The sequence below is a fragment of the Thunnus thynnus genome, chromosome 16 (genome assembly GCF_963924715.1).
Source record: "Thunnus thynnus chromosome 16, fThuThy2.1, whole genome shotgun sequence".
Classification (NCBI taxonomy): domain Eukaryota; kingdom Metazoa; phylum Chordata; class Actinopteri; order Scombriformes; family Scombridae; genus Thunnus; species Thunnus thynnus.
This window is the reverse complement of record NC_089532.1, coordinates 24,810,567-24,836,669: the sequence shown is the minus strand read 5'-3', so window position 1 is coordinate 24,836,669 and position 26,103 is coordinate 24,810,567. Positions and strand designations below refer to the sequence as shown.

At 38.7% G+C, this 26,103-nt stretch overlaps 1 protein-coding gene across 1 annotated transcript; it reads left to right on the top strand.

Moving 5' to 3' along the window:
* Window positions 1-7,604: 7,604 nt before the first annotated feature.
* LOC137200068 (leucine-rich repeat and fibronectin type-III domain-containing protein 2) lies at window positions 7,605-19,845 on the top strand. The gene is made up of 2 exons (XM_067614748.1): window positions 7,605-8,980; window positions 14,057-19,845. Exons 1-2 carry the CDS (start codon window positions 7,605-7,607, stop codon window positions 15,039-15,041), a joined length of 2,361 nt encoding a protein of 786 aa, XP_067470849.1. The 3' UTR covers window positions 15,042-19,845.
* Window positions 19,846-26,103: the final 6,258 nt, after the last annotated feature.

Sequence of the window (26,103 nt, the reverse complement as noted above, 5' to 3'; positions counted from 1 at the left end):
GGAACCAGGCTTGGAAACATTCCAACTGCCAGTAACTTTTCATTGTCTGTGCAGAAAAAGGACTTTTACTTTTGGAACCCTGGACACCTGAAATACACCATCAACACTATAACCTTAATTTCCACCAGTTTACCATCGACTAGAGTCTTAAGCTCTGTTAACTGAACCATGATTCTGAAACAGTTCACAATCATTACCAACTAATTGTTACAGCAAGTATTGATTTGTTCTTGGGAGAAGTTGGCAACACACTTTACCATCTTCTAGTTGCCAATTTAGCCCACAAACATAAAAATCTTAACAATTAGACACTAAACAATTACTTTTTGGATCGCAGGAATAAATCGAGATTCCGGACGAACCTCACTTTATGTTACAAAGGGAAAGGAAAGCAACAAAATACTGCACAATAGACTGGCCATGGTACCGAACCATAGCAGTTTGGTTGTTCATTAGTAAGAGATTAGAAAGTAGGCTAGTGTCAGAGCTCTTGATGTTGTCCTGTCTGTATGCTAGCCAGAAAACAGTTAGCAGCAATGACAAATAACATCAGGTTTATTTGTGTGGCCTTCAGAATTGTAGCATCTCTCTTTTTTCATTAAAACAGACAAAAAACTCCAAAATTCTCTGTTTAAGGAATGCTAGTAGGCAGCCTATCCTTAGTTTCAATTCTGTTCTGGCACACCTGTAGAGAGTTATTCTATACGTTCAAGACTGATAACAGTCTGCATCTATTTCATGGAGCCTTTTCTGAGAAGCTTGTTAGGAAAGGTACCAAGAAGATGAGCTCACAGCTGGTTGATGTAATCCTCAATAGCTGGCTGTTGCTGTTCTCTAAGTTAGAGCCAGAAATATTACTTTGGTTATCACCCACAGAAGCAGGTTTCAGCCATGATGTGCTGCTACCATCTTCCAGTCTGATAATCTTCATCTTTTTGTCATTTTTCTATGTTGGCAACATTCAGCTTATAGGCTAAATCCTGTGAGCAATTTCCCACTAATATTTATTTGCGTATTTATTTTCCCCTAAAGATGCCAGATTGTAGGTGATTCATATAAAGGAAAAAGAACTGTTAGTTTGTCAGTTTAAAGCTGCATGAGGCAACTTTGTACGTGCTGGCTGCTCCAAATGGCAGTGAGAGATAAGGTGTTGTCGCAACTTTGAACGTCAGCACACGCAGATGATGCAACATGACATCAATGGATTGTACACAACATACTCAGGTTGCCCAAGCTGTCATCCCGTGACATGTTTTATCAAAGTGTAGCAGGAGAAGGAGAGATGTAATGTTGGTGAGTCCGGCTCTTTCTACTCACTGCTCACTCACTGTTGTTTAAAAGGCAGCATTTCACTCCTCCTCTTGTGTGTGTGTTGGAAGATTATGCCACTGCACACAACTGACAACTACAAATATCACTGAGCCAAAAAGGCCAAAATTCAGTAAGAAAGATCTCATTTAGGAGGATTGGGACTGTCCTCACTGTTGCAGCCGCGTTTTGTGATTTTGATCAGTGGAAAGGATGCAAGATAGGCAAAAGATATTTGCAAAACATAGAGTGAGACCAGAATAATATGCAGAGGTCCACAAGCATTTTCACATTAAAGCACTGGACTGATTGATAAAAGGTTTCTTGGTTCCAAGGGATGATGAATTCATCAGAATGACTGTCCTCCTCCTCCTCAGGGCTTACACTACCTGTAGTACATGTGGATTTTTGTCTGACAGATGGCAACACAGCTGTGCAGGCATGTTCACCTGAAGGTTATCCTTGTACAACAAACTCTTACTAGCAAAACACACCTATGGTTAAATATAAATCTTGGCCATGATAGAAAGCTTCTACTTGTTTAAGATTAAGGAAAAATTCACACACTTTTTTACATCAACAATCAGTCAGTCTTTGTCAGACAGAATAGACCTTAAGAGGTTCCATCTCATCTGAAACACTGAGCATTTTCAAGCAACAGTGAATGGGCAGTTTTAGTCTTACTGTGCAGCAGCTGCATTATGTCAGGTGGTAAACTCTGCAGTTATGGTACTCCTCTGCATAACATTTTTTGAAAACGCTCATTTAAGCCTTAAAAGTCAACATGAAAATTTTAATAAAAATGATTTGGCAGTATACCATGCATGGCTCGGAACTCCCCAGTTTTTTCAGGGTATTCTTCATACTGGTTCAGAGTCAGTGGATATCTATTCAGAGTCCACTGAGCCGGCTGACTTGACATACTCACTCTTCGACTCAACAGAACAGTTGACCAATCAATGACCATCAGCAGTAAGATATGCCTACTCTCTTGCTACTGACAGGAAATCAGTTCCATAAATACATGTTACTTTTCAGGAACTGGACAATGAAAAATTGATCACTGTCATCATCTAGAGTTTCTCCATTCTACTGTGTATAATATGGACTTATTATACAGAAATGAGATGTGTAAAAACTGCAAGTGGAGATTGATGTGTGAAAGTAAAGTCAGGAACTCCAGTAATGCCTACAATGTTGAGTGGTCGTTGTCACTCTAAGACCTTCTTAATGGTGTGATATGATTCCATATCATAAAGCTTTTAAAGAAATGAATAGCTTTTATTACTTATGACCTTTTTCCTCTACGCTCGCATTACTAATTCATTCAAGTAACTGTGGATGTTAAAATGACTGCAGGCTTCGTTTTAATATATGTACAGTACTTACTCTAGCAGGTGCGAATCAACCGTGAGTGACTCCACAATTTATAATGAAAAAAGTGAACTTGACCTCTAATATTTGATGAAACCTGCAATCAAAAATCTAATTATTACTGTCATCCTTGCTGAATAAGACACTATATCTGCTAGAGAAAATGAAAAGCTTGACTTTTCAGTTTTTTGAAGTGTTCTTTAATAATCCACAGATACAGTATGTACAGTAATATCAATAAATGACAGTTCCATCCTTTCTATACTGCCATTTGATTGATACCATTGCATCTCTGATTGATAGAAATACCATGACTAGTGATTCAACCTTTGGCCAGTTCTTAAAAGCTTTTTTATATTTGCTTCCACAAACACCTAATGTGATATTTTCTTTTTCTCTCAAAAAATACTATTCTGCTGAGGAAGATGTTCTTTTATATTCACAGAAGCATTAACAGTACATTTTATTTTATAGTACACAAAGGCTGAGGAAATATAACAATTTGCGGTCTACACTGACTGCCTTGGGCCAGTTTCTGCACAGTGAAGTACAAAACACTAAAGCAAAGAATGCATATGAACATAGTTGTCACCGAAATCAAGAAAAAACACATTCTAGTTGATGCTGAGTTTGTTCATTTGCAGTTTTTTCAAGGTTTACTCTGTTATTCAGCAGTACATAATTAATGCAGAAGTAAGTGAAAGAGTTCAAATGAATAAATGTGCAAACAGTAGCTACTCTGTGTTCACATGGAAATTAATAGTATTGAATCATGTCAGATGCTTTCTCTGAGATCCTCACCCATTGACTGTTCACTAAGCCTTGCCCCCTATTATTTACTGTTTCCTGTCAAGCCTTCCATTCTTATATATGCAGTTCACAGTGATAATGGTGGCTGATATACCATCAAAATTCATAGTCATTTTTGAAACAACAGTGGATATCACACAGAGGTGAAAAAACAGCTTCTCATTTCTACCCAGCAACTGTAAATTTTGTCAGCTGAAATGAATGACAACAGCTAACTTTAAAAGGAGAACCGTGTGAAATGGTCTTGAAAATGTACTTGTTGGGTTGTTGTTGATGGCTATGATGTCATGCTGAAAGACAGAGACTAAAGCTACATGTCCCACAAAAAAAGTCAGCATCCTCATCATTTGATGATTCATGTGAGGACATGGAAATAAAGGAGCAGGGTAGAGCCAGTTAATCCTATTAGTTATTTAGTTCCAACATCACCCCTGAGAAGGCTTTTAGGATGCGGACTGAGACATGGGTTTGGAAAACGTGAAAAATATTTCAGTTTGGCTTGAGTTGCTGGAGTGTAAAATTCCACAAATCCAATAAAGAGCAGGATAGAGCTGCTAATGCTAGCCCAAACTCTGATATATATCCTCCAGGAGCGGCTCATGCAATGGCAATTACCAAACTGGTAATTGCCAGCAGGACCAGCAGGACTACCAGCAAGTCTTTTTCTGACTTAACCTGTAACCTCACAAAATAATGTAACATTATTTAATGATGTGCTCTCTGGCTTTTGAAATTACACTATGTTGATATAACTATTGTTGGCTTCAAATTTGGTTGTTGTGTTTTTGGTTTTGGAAAGATGATAAAAAAAAAAAAGAAAAACTCTTGAAGATGTTGCACACCACTTTAACATCCAAAGCTTGACAGGCCTGAAGTTGCCTAGTTACAGTTGCTAAGCTTTGATTGGATAATCTCTCCTTAGGGTTAGGGTTAGGGTTGCACTGATAACACAAGTAAGTCAAAGGTAAGCCTTATGACATTCAATATACAATACATTTTATAAACAGTGTATATAAGCTGTATTTATGCGTAAAATGCTGTAAATTAAATAAAAAGCACAGTAACTTTGATGTATTTTCCACAGTAATTACTAGAAGCCACACAGTCACAATCATTCAAATAGATTAATAATGAATGTCACAGTTCCATATGTTATAACCTCCAATGCGCTATGTCGCAGGTTCAGTAAAGGCTATGAGTAAATAGATCATCATCAATGGTTTTTATTACTTTGTGACTGAACCTATCCTAATTCTTGCTCACCTCTGCCTCTCTTCAGCCTGTTTTTTCCGCTTAGTAACCATAATACCTCTGTACAGACACTTGACGGGGAAGCTGTTGAAAGACTGGAAATCATACTGAACTAATCAACTTTTCAACTGCTTCCAGCCAGCACTGTTTGCATTTCTGTAAATTTGTTTTTTCCCCCAGTTTTTGAAAATGCTTACCCACCACAATTACCACCTTTTGGGAGTGGGAAGATCAAATGAAAACAAAAAAGGCAGTTTTTTAGGGTTTGAAGGTCTTTTCAGTTGGAATTTTTAGATGCTGTCCATTAAAATGAGCCCATGAGAGAAACTGTCTGTCATCACTGACAGCTCTCACCATGAGACCTTGAGGGGATTAGCTGCAGAGTGCTGAGAGGTTCAGAACAATGTGCATCACATTTGCAATTATTTGGATAAAATACACACCTTTTTCACAGTTTCCCACAGTTTTCTGCAGTGCTTATCGAATTCAAATATAATGACCTGCTCAGAAACATGTGACAGCTGAGAGAAAAGGGCCCAAATTATCTGTGGTATCAAGGTAGGGTTGCAGTTTAAACTGAAATGAAAATACATTTTGAGAAGAAATCTGTCATTCATTGGTGTTTATTTTGGCTTACTTGGTACTTATTTGGTCAAAATTGTACTTACTAAAGAGAGGACATTTAAATGTTATATATTTTGCTTTAGTGTTCTCCAGCACAGCACTGAGTCTGCAGGAACATAACAATGAATCAGCAATTAACATTAACAAAAAGTCATGTCCAGTGGGAATCAGTGTCAATCAGCTTTATATAAACTACTTTTTCTGAGTGAAAGCTAGTTAGCCTAGCTTGCTAGCTTCCAATTTCTGAGTGGAAGACAAACTTAGCAGCGCAAAGTGGTTATCCCAAGTATTGAATGTTGTAAAGGGACGGAAGGCTTTAATTGCAATCACAGTTGAATTTGCTTGTTGAAAAAAGGGAAAGACAACTCTGTATTGACATTTGTTTGCTATGTAGTCAGATGCCTGCCAGCCAGTTGCCCATCATAAAAGCTGACAGCACATCTCCGAAAAATGCAGGGTTGGGCAAATATGTGATGATTTGTTGTTGTTGTATGTTGTAAAATATGCACAATATTTGCAGTATTATTGTAATTTATATTTATTTGGCCAAAACTTTAGAAGACCTCAAAAGGCAAATAACTCCTTGGGTACTGTATATCTACAAAGTACTTGCTCTATGATTTGTTTATGTGCTTACATCAATAGTTCCCATATTTTTGTTCAAAGTACAAAAAACTGTCTAATTTTAATTTGGTTTAGATAGCTTTTATTTTGGGTTGTCGTTTGATGTTGTTATTGTTGTATTTGGCTGAAACTTTTTTATTAACAATATCAATATGTACAGTAGCATTTGTTCCCATCATAAATTTTATAAACATAATGTTAGTAAAAATGTCAGTTTCTCCACTGTTATTTATTTATTTCTTCAGTTTTAATGATTATTGCAGAGTCTCCATGAATCACTTTCTTTTCCCTGCCATTTCATTCTAATTATCTCTGTGTAACACACAGTCCAGATGCAGCAGCACTTCATGATATAATTACAAACTGGTATCGGAAAGGAGAGGGGTTATTGCCTTTTGTAATTATGAGTTATTGAAAAGCAGAGTTTGCACATGAAGGGGCGTTGCAGGGTAGTCGAAGATAAGGAGTCCTCATTCTGCAACCAGCATCTCACACTTATAAATAATAATGAATGATAGCACTAACATATGGTTAACATTAAAACATTACAACTGTCCCTCCCCATGGTTCTAGTGAAAGCTGCAGACAAGCAGGCAGAGTTTGCCATTAATAAATGTTGCTGGTGTAAAAAAAAAAAAAAAAAAAAAAGATGATTGAAATTGATTTTTAGGTTTTGAGTGTATTAGGAATTAATGATACAAATGTCTGAGGGATTTAAAAGCTCGCTGGATGAAGCCAAGTGTGGCCATCAATTTTGAGGAGTCAGCCAGGTGTGAGGGCTGTTAAGACGTTCACAGAAGCATGCTGTATTCGTCAGCCAGGTCTGCCAAGTCTAACACCTGCGGCTTGTGGAATATTTTTCTACACTGCGTTATCTTTTGCCAAAACTGTGCAGACAAGATGGGGGAAGGAAACAAATTGGACAAAAGGATAAAGATATACAAAGTGATACAGAAAGAGGAACAGACAGTGTAAATACATATCGAAGTCACTTTAATCCTGTACCTCTCTCACAATTACATTGGCAAAATGGCCTAGTATGCTAATGAATCCATTGCTTACTCCGTATACATACATGTGCCATACACCTGAACCACTTTACACTGCATGCATGCAAGTATATCTGTAATGACAGCTTATAAGCATGTGCGTCATTAAAAATAGCTTCTTAGCGCTGTTTAATCCTGAGCTTCATTCAGACAATCCTCGTGTGATTTCTCACACCTTCTTTGCATTGCAAAATACATGCATATGAATGTTATAATGGAGAATATTAATGTGAAAAATCCTCAAGGATGATAATCAGACCAGCTCATCAAGTGAGCAATTTTTTCCTACATGGTCTAAGGACCATGGTGGATTTTTATCTGACCTGTGTTAATTGGTGCTTCTACACATACACAGCTGCAGCTATTAGTTATTCATTTATTTATTGTGAAAAAGATGGAGTTTGTGAAATTGTCTTTGGATGTGAGGATTATCTTATTCAATGTATTATTTGACTAACACAACACTAAAGTCATCATGCAGCTATGTGCAACCAGATATTTGCCAAATTTAAACTTATCCTTGTTTCTCTTTTGTTTTTGCAGGTCCCCTTTGTATGAACTAACATGGACAAAGTGGTCATCAGTCTCCTGCTTCTGGGAACCGCAGTTACGATGGTCCATGCATGTCCCAAATACTGTGTCTGCCAGAATCTGTCAGAGTCTCTGGGGACTCTGTGCCCCTCCAAAGGCCTGCTCTTCGTCCCACTGGACATCGACCGGCGAACTGTGGAGCTCCGGCTGGGTGGCAACTTCATCCTCAAGGTCACCACTCAGGATTTTGCCAACATGACGGGCTTGGTGGATCTCACTTTGTCCCGCAACACCATTGGCACCATCCAGCCTTTCTCTTTCATTGACCTGGAGACCCTGAGATCCCTGCACCTCGACAGTAACAGGTTGACTGAGCTGGGACCGGATGACCTCCGAGGTCTGGTCAACCTCCAGCATCTCATCCTCAACAACAATCAGCTGAGTCGGATCTCCGAAGCAGCCTTTGATGACCTGTTGCTGACACTGGAGGACCTGGATTTGTCATATAACAACTTGCGCAGTGTGCCTTGGGAAGCCATCCGCAAGATGGTCAACCTCCATCAAATGAGTCTGGATCATAACCTCATCTCCTTCATTGCTGAGGGGACTTTTACAGATCTGGATAAACTGGCTCGTTTGGACCTCACCTCCAACCGCCTGCAGAAGCTCCCACCAGACCCTATCTTTGCACGTTCCCAAAGCAGTGTTGTGATGAGCACTCCATATGCACCTCTGCTGTCTCTAAGCTTTGGCGGAAACCCATTGCACTGCAACTGTGAAGTGCTTTGGCTTCGAAGGCTGGAGCGTGAGGATGATATGGAAACCTGCGCTTCCCCTGCAAGTTTAAAAGGGCGCTACTTTTGGTCTGTTCGTGAGGAGGAGTTTGTTTGTGAGCCTCCCCTGATCACGCAACATACGCACAAGTTGCTAGTGCTGGAAGGCCAAACAGCTAGCCTGCGCTGCAAAGCAGTTGGTGATCCAATGCCATCCGTGCACTGGGTTGCTCCTGATGACCGTTTGATCAGCAATTCCTCCAGAGCGACAGTATACGAAAATGGCACCCTGGACATTACAGTCACAACTTCCAAGGATTACGGTACCTTTACCTGCATAGCTGCCAATGCTGCTGGGGAGTCCACAGCCTCCATAGAACTGTCAATTATTCAACTCCCCCACCTGAGCAATGGTACAAACCGTACCACACAGTCCAAGTCTGGGCTTTCTGACATAACTAGCTCTACCAAGATCAGTAAGGGGGAGACTAAAGCTCTGCCAGAGAAGGTGGTATCTGTATCAGAAGTGACCGCTGTCTCAGCTCTGGTCAAGTGGACTGTTAGTAAATCAACTTCAAAGATCAAAATGTATCAACTTCAGTACAATTGCTCTGAGGACGAAGTCCTCATTTACAGGTAAGAGTTCATGAAAGTTCATGAAACTAGATTACATCCAAGTAGGAGTTGGAACCTTTCTGGTCAAAAGTGTAAATTAAGCTTGAGGTATAATCTTTAACTTATTCAGCTCGGCTTCTTGAGTCAATGGCTAATTGTTTGCAGGGTACACACTTGAGACAGTCAGTTTCTTTGAAATGTTACGCAGAGATCGACATTAATTTCCCTTAATCCTTCTTGAGATTTTTCCCTTAAACTGACAATCAGCGAGGATGCTGCTTTCACAAAAAAAGAGAGAGAGAAGCAAATGCACATTTTTAAGAAAAGTGAAACTCATAGTGAAATCCTTGCCCTGAACCATTAATTAGAAATCCAACAAAAAAAGGGATTATAGACTTCCATTTTAATGTATCCTTCTTAAGCTGCTCAAATCCATAAAGTATAAGCTTGGAGACTGCAGCTCTTTGCTGCTCTTTGCTGGTCTGGAGATCTTTGGGCTCTGTGAAATCAATTTCCTATGTCAAATGAGACAGGGAAAGTAGTGACATTCAGCAAAAATAATTGAGCTAGAAAAGAGCAAATAAATAGTTCAGTTTTTATAAGTCCTGGATGCAATTCCATAGGATACAATGTATCTTACAGCTCTTAGACATTTTTCCACATTTGCCATATACATTATGTTATGCTCTTTTACACAACTACATTGAATATCTCGGAATTCAGTATCCCCTTGGGCTCCAGTGGCTTCAACATACTTAAACACATTTACGGAGCCCTCCAGAGAATGACTACCCTCAGTATGTTTACGGCATCAGAATAGCGTGAAAATTGGTAAAATTGCCTATTGTGGATAGCAGTTATAGTCTTTTTTTGTGTCAGCTACATGCTTCCACAAATAGTGATAATTGATGGTGAATCCCTTTAGCAACACCTCATCAGATAATGTATTCTGTCCCATAGCCCTACACAATTTACCTGTACTGTGCATTCCAGCAAGAGCCTTTTAATGAAATATAATTGACAGAATATGTGAAGGCAAAAGGCTGGTTATTAGCTGGGTATATGAGATTAGAAATGTACACAGTATTGAAGAAAGATATTACTTTGTTCAAACACTGTGAATGCAACTCACCATCCCTGCAAATTCAATAATAAGGTGTTTATCTGATTTTCTTGCTTGCACACTCTGCCAGTTTGTCATGCCAGAGAAAAGAGAACAATATGAATTTTCAATATATTTTTTCCCTCAGTCACAGACAGATTGGAATACGCATCCACACTTCTAGTAAAAGGCTTTATGAATTTTCACTAATGTCTAAAAAAATTGCAAACATAACGCTAATGTGGCCTTTGTAAACTGCATCTTTTCCTCAGTTGTTGAATTTCAACGGCTAAATAATGTCTTTAAAAAATTATTATTTTAATGGCATTCTTGATGTTAGTTTCAGTCAAGAATCATTAATAACATTCACTACAACATATACATTTATTTGTTTTGAATTCTGATTCTGGCCATAAATTTTAAAGTATTAAATTTTGAATTTGTCCTTGTCATCTGATGTAATGCTTTAAACCTCTTTCTACACTATTGTCTACTAAGAATGAGGTTTATATACAGTAGAAAAATGACCTAAAGAAATCAATTTATGTACTGTTATATAATAAAGGCTATGCAATTATTTTGCATGTCAGAAGACAAATTAGAAGCTGGAAGGAAAAGATAACGTGCACAGAGAGGCCAACTCCTGTTTTTGAATTAATATTGATATCACTCATTGCTTGCACATGCACACCTATTGTGCTTCTTTAGTTGGCCGACACAGTTTCCCAGGGCACTGCCTGTAGTCAAGCAATGGCATGATTAAAAATCAATAAGAGCCACGTGGGGGAGGAGAAAGATTGCATGAGTTGTCTCAAACACGTGAGGCAACGCAGCTTCTTCCTGGTTATGGAAAAAGGCAGTTAAGGATGAATAATGGACTGCAGCCCCACTGGTGTCTGGGCTCTGTAGTGGAGGGATCAAAGCTATGGATGCATGTACTGTAGGCGAACAGCGAGCCAACAAGTGATGGGTGATTGAGGAATCTATTTATAGATAACCATAACAATATGGTTATTAGTCCTCAAGAGCCATTTTATACCCATGTGGTATACAGTATGTAAGAGCCATTGATTGTTACTTCATGCTTTATGATATATAAAGCGGTGGTTCCCAACATTTTTGTCAGATCTTCCCCCACAGCCCTGTCTGATAAGCTCAAGCCCCTTCATCAACAACACACGCTATGTTCCAAATGTGTTCATTTGATTAGATTTTAAACTATAACTATTCAACACTATCTGTTTTCTAAAATTATTACAACTACTTAATCATATGAAACATACAAGAATTTTTCATGCTTTTGCTGGTCTCTTGTTTTTCAGTGGGTTTGGTCAAGTTTGCAGTTCTACTACTACCAGTGGGAGAGGCAGAAACTATAAAGTTTCAACCATTTATCCATTACTTTAAGCTTTCTATTTCAACTTCTCTGCTTGCTTACTGAATACGTTTCAGGCACTCTGGATCACAGCATGTGTTATTCAAGTGTTATAGATGTTGTCCTCCCAAATACATGTGTGTTGAAATCTATATTTTATAATCATCTTTTCAAGTTAGCTGAGCTAGTCCACTTTCCATGTACCCCTTGGGTACTGCAGAGGTACCAGCTGGGATGTAAGACCCCTGGTTGAGAAGCACTGATTTGCATTTAGTGGATTACTGCTCAGTGAAGGTTCTCTAAAAAATGACCATGTTCAATCAAAGGATAAGTGATGCATACAAAACCCTTTTGCTAGACAAAAATAATGATTTTTGGACAATTCTCATGAAAAGTTCTCGCTCTCTACAATATCTATGGTCAGGGACAGGTCATGGCTATGGCAAATAAACTATGGTTAAGTTTAGGCAACTAAAACACCTGGTTAGTAGTAAAGATCATGGTTATGATTAATAAAAAGGCGAACACTACACGCACATCCAAAACCCCGATCTTTAGGTCCGATGGTTAAAAATCATGAGGTTCCAAGTTGTTCAATATGGACTTAATTCCTAGTAATACTGGGATGTGCATACAGAAGAAAATGTGCAAATTGTCCACTTAAGTTTGACATCTCAATGATGTTCAAGTTTAATGTGATAAGATGTGGTCAGTAGAGTTAATTACACTTACAGTACATGTCAACAAAAGCTACAACAGTGACAACATTGATTTAATTCAAACAGAATTTACACATCACCCTGTGTAAACATTCAAAGTGTAATGGCAGCACATTCGACGAGTCAAGCACTGCAAGAAACTGCACTGGAAGTCATACACAAGGTGCTGAAGCGAAGGAAGACAAGCAAAATCACATCGTGCCTTGTCCAATTGATGTCTATAGCAGTTGAAAGAGAGCCTCTGATATAACCATAAGGAAAGAAGTGTTTAAATATTCTCAGGGGTATTTAAATCTCATCATGCCATAATGTGACAACCCCAGTGTTTACTAATGAAACGTCTCTTTGCGATCTATATTCTAGACAGATGGGTTTGATGGATAAAAGCTTCTATTGCTGGCTCTGTACACAAAACAAACTGCAGTTCCTACAGCATTTAATTTATTGGCAGTACATCTTGGGATATTAACATCCTGCAGCATTGACTTTCAATTTCAGTCAAAAGCAGCGAGGCCTACTTAATCAGTCATATTTAAACATCTGGAATAATAACCGAGTGGTTTGAAACAACTTAATGCATGTTAAATGAAATGTACAAGAAATTACATTGAGCAAAAACAATATTCATTGGCCATTGAATACTTACCTCATTACTATTGTTTCATGCATATCAAATGGGACAGGTACCCCACAGAGTTGTGTTAGCTCACCAGTTCTGTTCACATTATACACAAATGAGTTTACAAGCAGCGACCCTAGGAACCACATTCTAAAATTTTCAGATGACACTACTACCCTCAGCCTACTGCACAAAGACATAAGTCCTTCAGCCCATTTCACTGAAATAGAGAATTTTGTGCAGTGGTGTGATGCCAACCATCTCATTTTAAATGTGAGAAAAACTGAGGAGATGGTACTGGACACTAGGTCAGTGGGGGATCATAGTCCAGTGGTCATACATGATGAGCCAATCAATCAAGTCTGCTCCTACAAGTACCTTGGCATTCACCTGGAAAACACCTTCGGCTGGATGGCCCATATTGAAAGTTTGTGTTCTTGTTTACAGCAGAGATTATATTTTTTTACACAGACTCAGGGTGTATGGGGTGGACCAAAGGATTATTTTATTAGAGAGCATAGTCAGGTATGGTATGTCAGCATGGTATGGCAATCTCTCTGTACAGTTAAAATGTAAGCTTGCTTGTCCGGTACAGACTGCCTTGAAGGTTATGGGGTGGAATGAACACCAGTCCCCCTAGTCAATATATGAGCAGTCTGTTCTCAGGCAAGCACAGAGAGTAGTGTCTGATCCATGTCATATTCTCCACACCGAGTATGAGCGCCTACCCTCAGGCGGACAATACAGACTACCCCAGTGTATACTCAACTGTTTTAAAAACTGATTTGTGCCTACCTCAATTACATTTTTAAATAATGTTGATCAGGCTGCATGGTTGTGCAATAGATTCGTGATATGATGAGAAGGGTTGTGAAATATGTTGCTCATTCTTATCAATAATCGTGTAATATGTGTACTTTGTGGTTGTGATGTGCTGCAGTATGTGTTGCTTGATTTATATGTTGTTTTTTTTTAATTATTACAACTATGGAGGCAGCTATATGTCATGTGTCATGTGTGCAGCATTTCAGTCCAAGACAAAATTCCCTACAGGGACAATAAAGTATATCGTATTGTATATACCGGGACCAATTAAGTAATCTTTCTGATTTACTGTGCATATGAATAGCTACTTAGCATGCTTCATTTTTGCTATTCCTTTGATCTGCCCCAGCGTAACAGACTAAGCCAGTGTTGCTTTTAACACAAAAGTTCTCTACCCTTGTCTTGAACTGCCATAGCAAAACTTTGTATTTTTAACGCAGTCTCTCTCTGTTTGTAGGATGATTCCCATGAATAACCGGGCTTTCGTAGTCACAAATCTTGTCCCAGGGATGCAGTATGACCTGTGCGTGTTGGCCATCTGGGATGACACTGCCACCACCCTCACTGCCACCAACATTGTCGGCTGTGTCCAGTTCATCACCACGGAGGACTATCCACAGTGTCAGTCTCTTCACAGTGGCTTCCTAGGTGGCACCATGATCTTGGTCATTGGTGGCATCATCGTGGCCACGTTGCTCGTATTCATCATCATCCTCATGGTGCGCTACAAGGTGACCAGTGGCATCCAGACTAATAAATTACCCACTGTGAGCAATACATACTCACAGACCAATGGGGGGTTGAACAGGTTCAACGGAGCCCCACCACAGGTCAAATCCACAGTGGTGGTCATGCGTGAGGAAATGGTAGAGTTCAAGTGTGGATCCCTCCAGAGCAGCCTCTCTTCATCCTCATCCTCCTCTAACTCATTAGACAGCCAAACAGGAAGAGGGGCTGGTGATCGCTACAGCATGCAGAGCAGTGAATGCAGCACCTTGCCCAGCAGCAAGTTCAGGAGGCACGGTGCCAAAGCACGGCCAAACCTGGACCACCTTTTAGGGGCCTTCACGTCATTGGAGCTGCGAGGGGTCTCAAGGGACCACCAAGGGGCCTCTGGCCCTTCTACCACTCCCAATGCTATGATGACAGTGGCAATGGCACCCCTGTCCGACAAAGAACCTCTGCTTGGAAGGGCTGAGTCCACCACCATGCTGGGACGTCTCCTAGGGATGCCCCAGGAGGGTAAACCCAAGAGGAGCCATTCATTTGACATGGGTCATGTGGGGACCACACAGTGTCGCAGCAACTACCCTCGCAGGATCAGTAATATCTGGACTAAGCGCAGTCTGTCTGTTAATGGCATGCTGCTGCAGTATGATGACAGCGAGGACGAAAAGCCCACTTTTGAGAGCTCTGAGTGGGTAATGGAAAGCACAGTTTGAGTGCAATTAGGGTAACTGTGATGTCCATGGCTAAACAATAAATCTATATCAGGAACTAAAGAAACAGGAGTGCAGAAGGTGGGATGTTCCATAGGGAATCTGCCTTTGGGTATTGCATGAAGTTCATCCATGTGAATACTGTCTAAGTAATTATGTGAGAAAAGACACTCAAATCGATAGATTCCTGGCTATGATCTCAACTCTCTTGACAAAAATTGTTTGCATTTCAAAATGACACAGAATCATGGATTGTGCAGAAATGGCCTGTATGGAATAACTCCCTATACACACGGCACATGAGAGAGAAAAACAGAAAAGATAGATGAGAAATTCAAAGTGGATTTACTACATCTTTATCAAAAGAATTGAATGCCAAGAGGATTTGCCTTGACTGCGGTGAACTGGATGTACATCACAATGTCTTGGACCCTCAGCATGAAATGGGACTACTTCAAGAGTAGAGAGAAGGACTACAGGAATAGAAGAATGGAAAATTAAAACAAAGTCATTTTTATTTTCATCTGGGTTTTCTATCATTTTTACTATTTATTATTTGAGGTGATTCATCAGCAGGTAGAGGCGCAGCTCTTTAATGAGGTTGTCAGTGAGGATCAAAAGCACACACATATACACACACACAAGCTACCCCCTTTCATAGAGCCATTTCACATCATTCAACAGTATTTTCAGTCACATTTCAGTCAGTCACAAATAGACAACACAGCTCATTTTTAAATAACAGTATGTACCATGTGGACCTATGCTCTAGATATCAGTGACACTGAAACGCAACAAGCCAGTCTTGTATTTCTACCTCAGGTTATGTATCATATGAGGTTATTTATATAAGAAAATTAATGGAAATACAACAAAGCCCAAATACACAAGATGTATCACAAACTGCTCAAAACACAAAGTTTCTTACTTGTTTGCAAAATACTTCAAATAATTAAGTATCCACTTGATCAAATTCAGTATATTTCCAGCTCAGGTTGAAATCCTGCTGTGACAAAATGTCCTTTTGAGTGCTTTGATACTCTACCCATTGGTTAATGCTGGTGACAGTGGTCCCTGGAGGCTAAAAGGCCATTGATGTAAACAGAATGTTTGCCTCAGGGTGTGGTTTCAGATGTTATCAGCACATATTATAGTGGCCAGACGTGAATAGTCTTTGAAATCCATCAAGCCCACTTAATCATTTGCTTGAGCCCACAGCTGGATGTATTATTCAGCTGTAATTCTCTTTAGGCAACACAAACAAGACAGTATGACAATTACTCATTTAGCCAGGTTAAATGGTGAAATGAGTCCAAATCGGCATTCATTAGCCTGGTAAAGGTCATTATGCTGCTTGGGAGAGGACGTTTAGTGCAGAAAAAGAGGAGATAGATAATTTATTAAGGGCCAAACAGCTGAAAACTCTCTCTGGAAGTCTATTTCACCAGATTACGTGATACAGGACCTTTGTTGGTTTATGTATTATTTGAATTGATTCAGCGGAGGAACCATTTATCTTTCATTCTCTTTCATACAGGGCTGTACATTGCAGTAAGATACTTTGAATTAGTGGCTATTCAGATTAATGCCTAACCAAGACATCCCTGCACATTTTAATGCCTTTCTCAATATCCTGTGGGTCTCAGTTGTATTTCAAGATGTGGGTTGTTCATCATTTTTTATTGTTTTCTTCCCTAGGTGTACCGTTCTGTATATTGGCATTTTTTTGTACAATAACTGGGTGAGAATGTAAAGGGGGGGAAATCGTGCAGTAGTACTTTTATTTTCATGTGAAGCAAACAGTGAGAAGGTGCTTTACTGTGGTGTACCAACTTGGTCATTGTTAGTTGACTGACTGAAATGGGATTTTATATGAAACCACACAAGGCAAGTGAAGGGCTGCCTGTTGTTAAAGGGTCAGTTCACCCAAATTATAGAAAAAAACATTTTCTGACTTAATGTACCGGTATGTAGCTGTGTAGATAGTCTTTGTTTTATTACCCAGGTTTTGAGATATACTTCGATTTGATTCCTGCCTCCACAATACAATAGGGTAGGGTTTGGCAATATAACGATAAATGAGACATGAGACAAACGTCAGAGATTTGCCCTACTGTGTTTGTCATGGTAACTATGCCTTTTAACATCTCTGGATGTATTAGACATTGTGGGTAATACTGCAAATCAATGAACAGGACTCCTTTATGATAGTATGGGATTTTTATATGATTTCTGCATCAATGTGCAACATATTGGCCACAAGAGAACACTGATATGGACGATTCTGCAAAACCTTAGATTAGGGGAAGGCTGGGACGAAATTACAACTTTTTTGTAATTCCCTCTTTGCATAAAGATGCATATATTTAGAGTAACAATATTTTATTGTGAGCCACATACATGTCCTCTACCAATACAAACAGTTTTTTAATTTTATTTTGGATAAATTAGTCTGACGCAATCAGATCGGAAATTGATGTTGCGCATTGTTACTTTCGCCCCTCTCTGTTGGGACAAAAGAAACACAAGCATAGAACAAAAGTAACAGTTGGATAAATCAACCACAAAACAAGTAAGTACTTAATATTTCTGGCATATAATGCTCATTAATGCTTCAGTTAGTCCTCTAAGCAAATGCCCATGTTACTCTCAAATCAATTTATCATGTTAAATGTCGCTATTGTATGAAATTGGTCCATTGCGTCAAACTCACCTTAGTGCATAATCACCATTTTCTCTTATGAATAACATTGGGTTGGAATTTAAGATGTAAGATGTTGTTTCAACCATCACAAATCCTTACCAATCATGTGCGCTCCATCTCCAATTTATGCGTAGTCCTCTCTTTTTTATTAACAGCAAGAACAGTCGAAGCAAAGATAATCAATTGAATAAATGGAGCAGTAAGGCTTCACTCAAGGCAAGTTATTCGAGAGAACTTTTTCTTTTACCATTAACCTATTAATATCAGTTGTATAGACACAAAGGTAATCAAATAATAAAACTGATCAAGGGCATTTTCATTCAGTTACTTGTTCAGAACATCAGCCTACATTAAAAATAATACAAAGTAGCCTTGAACAATGGATGGTGCACAAACATTATTATTCATTGTTTTTTGTTTTTGTGTGTGTGTGTGTGTGTGTGTGTGTGTGTGTGCGTGTATGTGTGTGGTTGTGTGTGTGTGTGTGTGTTTGTTATTTGTTTTCAAGTCACATCTGGACTGATGAGACCTCTGTTGGCCTTCCTCACACTAACTCTGGGCATTTCCTGCAAACATAAAGAGCAAAGAAATACATCTTTAATAATAGCAGGACAAAAGTAACACCATGTTACTTCCATCCCTATCAACTTTACCCTGACTAGCACCAAAAATAGGCTTGCATGATAAATTAAACCTTCATTGATACTTAGTCTACAGAGAGGTCTAACAGATGATATACAATTACAATCTTCAACTAATAAACATTACCTTAAAAACAGAAAACATTTCCATTTTGTATCTTTTACTTATCTAGTGAAAAATCTGTTTTTCTACTGTAACTCTTGCAAAACTACTCAGATTGTGCTGATTTTTGGATGCGGACTCAATGGCATGCACCTCATATGGACTTTACAGCATATCCCTGACTTCCTTGTCCTTAAAAGAGAAAAGGTCTGTGTTGCTACCGTCTCCCCCGAATTTTTTGTCCCAGCCCTCCCCCACATCCAATGCCAACTTTTAAAAATACCTACAATATGGCAACTATGGTATGGTAAAGGTTAGGATAAGATTGTATTTGTGGAAAGTAAACTGTGTTAATGTTAGGCCCCGCATTAACGTTGGATTTGATGTGCCAATTCACCACCCTGACTTCCACACCCTTACTTTTGAATGCTGGCATTTGATGTAAATCATGAAATGTGGAATCGTCCAACATGACCATAATTAAATTTAATGGGTAGACCAAAAACTGACATCACTGATGCTACAACATTACCATATCACAGTGCCTATCAATATGAATAAATACATAAGAGAGGATTTCATCCTTATCATCCACTCCTACAGTGGAGATGGAGGCATCCACAAAATCAAGAAAACATACTGTCAGAAGTTTTTTTCTACAGTTCCCATCATTTCTGAGAACATACAGTATGGGAAATGGAGACATTGTTTTATTGGTACCCTTCTAATTATTTCTTTCCAATGAATTGATAGTGTGACCAAAACAATGTTTAGGTCAGTGCTTAGCTGAACATGCAAAAATGTGAATTTTTTTCTGTAGGCAAATTATTGTGCAATTACAAACTAAAATAAATCATTACTACAGTTCTGACAAATTATTTGACAGAAAATATTTACACTAAAAACTGTCCACAGCAAAGTCTTTGGATTATCCAGAGTGACAGAGAGATTGTTTCTTGTAAGAAAAAAAGCTGTTCAATTTGTTATTCTAATGTTTCAATGCGTAGACCAGCATAAACAAAATTCCATTCACCTCTACTGAATTGGAGTTGGGGCAGAAATCTTAAAGATGGGCATCACAAAGCATGGGCAAATACAATTGAACTATCTGCATGGCTTGATACCACTAGAAATGAATGAGAAAATATGTATTTTTTGTCATTTGGGTGAATTGGCCCTTTAGCATGCTATCTCTACTTTTGGCATCATGTAACATTCCCTTTCACTCTGCTAACTAAGAATACAATTTAAGTGTGTACTTGACTCCACATAGTCATGATTCTCACCTGAGGTTCTAGGACAAAAACAAGAAAAAAAACTGTTTATGTGTGAAAACATTTTGCTACAAAAGAATATAAAATATTGATTAATTCCTATGAACCAAACTGGCTCTTCTGTGTTTTCACTTCTTGCAACATCTCACAGACACTCATTATTTTATGTGCCTTGGATTACATACTAATAACATTTTTGGCACTCATCCCTCTGAACTGAAAGTGTTGGCCTACTGTGCCTTCACACAAAGTACAAAGTAGCTAATGGAGTGCCCTTCCCCTCTTGCTGTCTTTGTTTACTGTGGATGAGCCAAGGGTTTTCCTCCTGAGGTCCAGCTGCTGTAATCAGGCCAGTCACTGCTGACTCACCTTAGCGCTGCCCTTATTACAAATCACCGGTACATGCAGCTCCTGGCCAAAGCCCATAATAAGCCCTTAATTCATATAATCTGTCAGGAAAGGTGCTTACGGCAGCACAGAGTAAATATAATCTCCACAAGGGCCAAGCATTGCATGATAAGATAGTGATATGCACCTGCTGAAGACTTGAGGAACATGAGCGGTGGATAGGAAGGTTATTATTATCAGGCTTTGTGCTGTCAAAAGATAGAGAAGATATTTAAATGAAGAGAAGTACTGTTTGAAAAGACTATTCAAAAGTGTTCTGGAAAATGGTAAAAATGGCAGAATCTGTTTTACAAGAAAGTAATGATTTGATGTTTTCAAGAGGTAAGTCTGCCTTCATCTGGGAAACGTTCACAGCAGAGATCCAATCATTCTGTCAGCTTTACTTTTGTAAACAGGTGAGAACATGTCACCTTGATTAAGGGAGGAAAATGCTTTTGAAATGACAGCAGCCTACAGAAATTTGCAAAAGTGCCCCTTCACCAAAGCTGTTCTTTTTGGATTTTCTCACAACGTCCATTTCTCACTGTGATGACTGCATAGAAAGCAAACCAGAGTATAAATTTAAAAGAAAAGATTGACATTTTGGGAAATACACTTATTCACTTTCCTGCTGAGGTAGGCGTAAATATGGTGCAATCGCCAGCAGCTGGCTAACTTAGCTTAGCACAGCTAGCCTGGCTCAGTCCAGAGGTAACAATCTGCTAGCCAGCACCGCCCAGTTATTAGCATGTTGATCTCATTTGTTAAATCGTAGAAAAACTTTAGTGTAAAAATGACAAAAGCAGTTGTATGGGGGTTGTGTTGGGATTTTTCTTGGAGGGCCCAGTAACTTCCTGGAGGCTCCACTGGATAACAAGACTATAGCCATGCTAGCAGCTCTGTAAGGCTGAACTTACACACAGCTGTGCTTTGAGCTAAATGCTAGCACCAGCATGCTAACATACTCACAATGACAATGCTAACATGCTGATGTTTAGCAGGTATGTTTACAATGTTCATCTTAGTTTGGTGTCTTAGCATGCTAACATTTGCCAGTTAGCTCTAACCACACAGCTGAGGTTGGTGGTAATGTCATTTTGACCTGATGATGGTGCTAGATGAAAAGTCAGAGGATCACCAAAGTTATCAGACTTGATCCCCTAAGGACCTTGAATATCTGTAGCAAATTTCACAGCAATCCATCCCATTTTTATCAGGATATTTCACTCAAAACCCAAAATGTCAAGCTCATGATTGCGCTAGATGAAAAGTCATAGGATCACTGTTGTCAATTTGATTCATCCTCTGGGGAACATAACTGTCTGTACCAAATGTCACAGCAATCCATCCAATAGCTGTCGAGACATTTCAGTCTGGATCAAAGTACTGGGCCAGACAGACAGACATTGTCATTCTTAGAGCCATGAAGCACAACTAAAAGATGAAAAGTGTTGTCATTTTCAATTCAGTCTAAGTTAAATACCATGTAGTGAAAACACGCCCTGAGTCTTTTATGGCATCCGTTAACTGATATGACAGGATACTTGCTCATGTGCCAAAACATGCAGTCAGTGTCATCACTTGAGTGGAATTACTAGTTTGATATTCTGTCTGCCTGGACGGATCAAAATAAATACTTCTTAACAACAGATGTTTGATGCATACAGAAAAATAAAAGTAAATTCATTTCATTGTTAATTTGATGGCGCTGCCTCCTGGGAACATTCATACTAATTATCTTGCTTCTCTCTTATCTCTGACCTTTGCTGTCAGTGTTTTATTCCAGAAACTACAACAAAGTTTTGTTTTGCAGGGCAGTAACCCCTTTTAGGCTTTGTGAGGTTTTTTTATGCAGTTACTTTTATGCAGCTTTTGCACACTAGCATCCCTGCAGTGCATCTATCCATCATCTTTTGTGACTGAACATGGCCTGCAGCAGTGTATTGTATCTTTTTGTAGAGTGAAAGCAGACAATATTGGAGGTCATGACAACAAGTTTGCATGGGGGGACTCTCATATTCCCCATAAAAGTGGGTGTCCATTGCAGAGAGTTCTCTGAGAGCAAACTTTATCGTCTGCTTCTGCAGCCTCATCACCACTTTGATGGGTTTTCATTATGCCCAGAATCCTATATTAATAACCTCATTATTAATAATGCTTGAGGGAAAGGCTGACTGAGTGTGGGGCTTGTTTATTTCGGAGACAAAGTTGTCTGGGTGGAGAAAAGTTCTACACCAAGATTGCAAAGTGAAATTTGAGCCTGCCAGAGTTTATTTTGTCTTGTCTCAGAGTTGCTATCCTCTCACTCAGAATCTCATCCGCTGTCAGTCTTCATCTCTCCTGTAACAAGCAATTAAGTGATACCTGCTGGATAGTGTAATTATGTGTCAGAATGCAATAAAATGCTCCTCTGGATGGCTAGCAAATGCAATCACATCACCACATTATTACATTAACTGTCATTTATGGTATTTATTCATAAGGGTGTCACATATTTTTAACTGATAATGTAATTAAAATACCAGTGGGGGATTGTAACTAAGTACATTTACTCAAGTACTGTGCTTCAATTTTATATTTGAAGCACAATTTTTATATACTTATACTTGAGTATTTCCATTTAATGCTACTTTGTACTTCTACTCCACTACAATTAAATTGAAATAAAACTTTTACATTGAATAATATATGATATGCTTATAAAATACAAAAAATGGTTAAAGATTAAACCAGTGGATTCCCAAACTTTTGGGGTTGTAACCATTGTGGGCAGTTGTGGCTCCTTGTCATATTACAGATGAGTTGTCAGCAGTTCTACCAAATAAATAATTGTTCGAGGCCCCAAGATGTAAACCTTTCCAGGCAGGACTTTGTTTTTTCTTCTTTCCTATACTCAGCTGCTATTAGCCACAGACAATTTTTTTTTTTGCAAAACTAGTACTTTTACTACTTTAAGTAAATTCAGCTGATAATACTTTTGTACTTTTACTTGAGCAGGATCTTAAAGGAGCAATGAATTTTACTTGTAAAGGAGTAAATCTTTACTGTGGTATTGCTACTTTTACTTAAAGGACATCTAGCGGTGAGGTTGCAGATTGCTACCAACGGAATACCTCTCACCCTCCCCTTCCAAGCGTGTAGAACCTACGGTGGCTGCAAAACTCGTGAAAAATGTGAAAGGCCCTCTCTAGAGCCAAGGTTTGGTTTGTCCATCCTGGGCTACTGTAGAAACATGGCGGTGCAGCATGGCAGCCTCCGTGGAAGAGGACCTATTCCCTATGTAATTATAAAGGGGTCATTGTAAGGTAATGAAAACACAACAAGTCTTATTTTCTTATTCAGCAAAATAGCTCTGACAGACCCACTGTAAGGACAGTTGGTCCATACAGACAGACAAAATTAGCACCTGGCTGAATATAGTGGTGCATTTAGCAGTTAAAGAGCTTCTGGATACTTCCTTCAGGGATTGGTGAAAACTAAAACAGAACTAAAAGGAGAGTAAATATTGGACTTACATTTTTAGGTGGATAGAAACACAACTCAAAATGAATGCTAATGTTTCTCTGCTTGATGTGTAAATAGGCAACTGCTTGGTAACACATTTGCCAAGTTAGCTTTAGAGGGTGATAATATGCAATTTAGTTTAAAGCTTGTCCAACTGCCGTTTAAAAAAAGTCAATTGATGCAGGTTAAGGTAAATGTATAGAGGCATTATCAGAAAAAGATATTACTGAATACATACTAAATATATACAACATCACTCTCCTGTGAAACCCATGTATATAGCAAATGTCAACTTTTCAAGAGCTAAGAAAGACAGCCCTGTTTTCAGCTTTGTTACGTTGCATTTTTCAGATAATCCAGTGGGTTTCTAAATGGTTCATTTTCTTTAAGAAGTAGGAAAATGTTCTTAACCCATATAGGAAAACTTAATCCTTTTATTATCCTTTTTATTTCAAAAATTCAAAATCAACAAATTTGGAGATACATGGTTTTCTCATGCACAACGGGCCTTTTCAGACATTTATATCATTATACAATAGGATTATCACTGTGGATGCATTTTGCAACATTTTATTGCTGTAGCTGGTGCTTCAATCTATAAGAATGCATCATATTTTTTAAAATGATCATATGTTTTATATGTGAAATCTTAATCTAAGTAACTTGTAAGTATAGCTGTCAAACAACTGTAGTGGATAAGGGGAAGAGATTCATACTCGTGACTGATCGACTTTCCCTCCTGCAATGTACCTCCATTACGCCTGAGCTCCCCTAAACTTTCCCTGCAGGGAGACGCTCAGTTTCCAAATATCCAATCACTGTGTGCCTCGTGTTGCATCAACATCTCTTCACCTCAATTGATTCGTCTTTCACCACCTCCAACTTCTCATCTCTCTTCCTGAAAGTATGTCCAAGCTCAAGGACTACTGCAATATTTTGAGTTTGACCCTGTGTTCACCTTAAGTGTGGTGAGAGATCTGGCACTGGAATCACTTCTGTCAGCTGTCGATAGCTCTGTCCAGTGAGCGTGTCAATACTCGCTGGTACAGGCTCCTAACTGGCAATTCACAAAAGTCTTATCTTCATAAAACTAAAACATACATTTCCCTGTCACATCTTATCAGCAAACACATTTCAATAAATGAAAGTCTGTTTGTGCACAAGGTTTTAAACATTCCATGTTGCAGTTGTGCTCCTGCCAGCTCTGTGCTTACATTCAATCTATAAATACTTACCAAATACATCATTCACTTGACAGCATATCGTAGCAATCTAAAGGCAAAACTAAAAGAAGAAAAGCTTAAAAATATGTGTATTCACTGAATTTACCCAGATAGGGCTGAAGAAGAAGTACAAATTTAAGCCCCTAGACCAAAAACTAGAACATGGACTCCCTTGAAACTCTTTGAGTCACAGTGAAACAGCATTTGGACACCATCCTGCTTTCTTAATTTCATGTGTTTCCTTTTGAAACAAACTGTTTCAAAAGGAAAAGAGTCAAAGCAGGGAGGCGTTGTGGCTCAAAGCAGCTCAAATCAGTGGGATACCATTTTGAGAGTTATCTTTAGTTGAATTAGATTTATATGTTTGTATTATGGCAGCAAGAGTAGAAATCATGGGTAAATCAAGAGCATGAAACACTGTATACCTTTCACTACACAGCAATGCAAGTTAGGGACTGGTCGGTGAATATGGAGCAAGCTAGCTAGGTGCTGTAGTTAAAGAGCCAGATATTTCCCCCAGGAGTTTGTGGAGACCAACAGAAGAGTGGATATTGACCTCAAATTTATCAGGCGAGCAGAAACACGACTCTTAATTAATGCTTAAGTGTCTCCATGTCTTGTATGGGTAAACAAACATGCAACTGTTTGCTAACCCAAACTTCATCTGTGTTGTGTTTTTGTTTTGCTGCCCCCAGGTTGCCATACAATCAATTAATGCAGCTTTAATGTCTCCAGTGGAAGTTTTTTGTTTTTTTTGTTTGTTTTTTTTTTGCAAAAAAAATCAATAAATTATATTTAACAAGTATATATTCAAGCGAAGTAAAATAATTCCCAGGTTTCACTGTCTTTAGTAAGCTATCTGAACAGGGAGGACCATCCTTCATATTGGCAGCAGCCTGTAATTTTCATTTATATATTATCCACCTAATTAACCCACCTTACCTCCTGGTGATGAACCCAACTACAGTAGAAGGTCACAGAAAGAGACACATATGCCAAATCAAACAACATAAAAAAGACACATTATCCCAGGCTTTATTTGAAAGAAAAAAATAATGTTATTGATTTATGTCTCAGCTGTACCTCAAACATTCAGCACAGTATAATGTAGCTCAGTATGACATCTGAGGCATGGCATGATGCATCTCAGCAGCTCACCTCAGCTAACCCCTTTGTTAAACATTGTGTAAATGTCACTCTGTAAATAGAACAGAAGAAGTGTGTGTAAC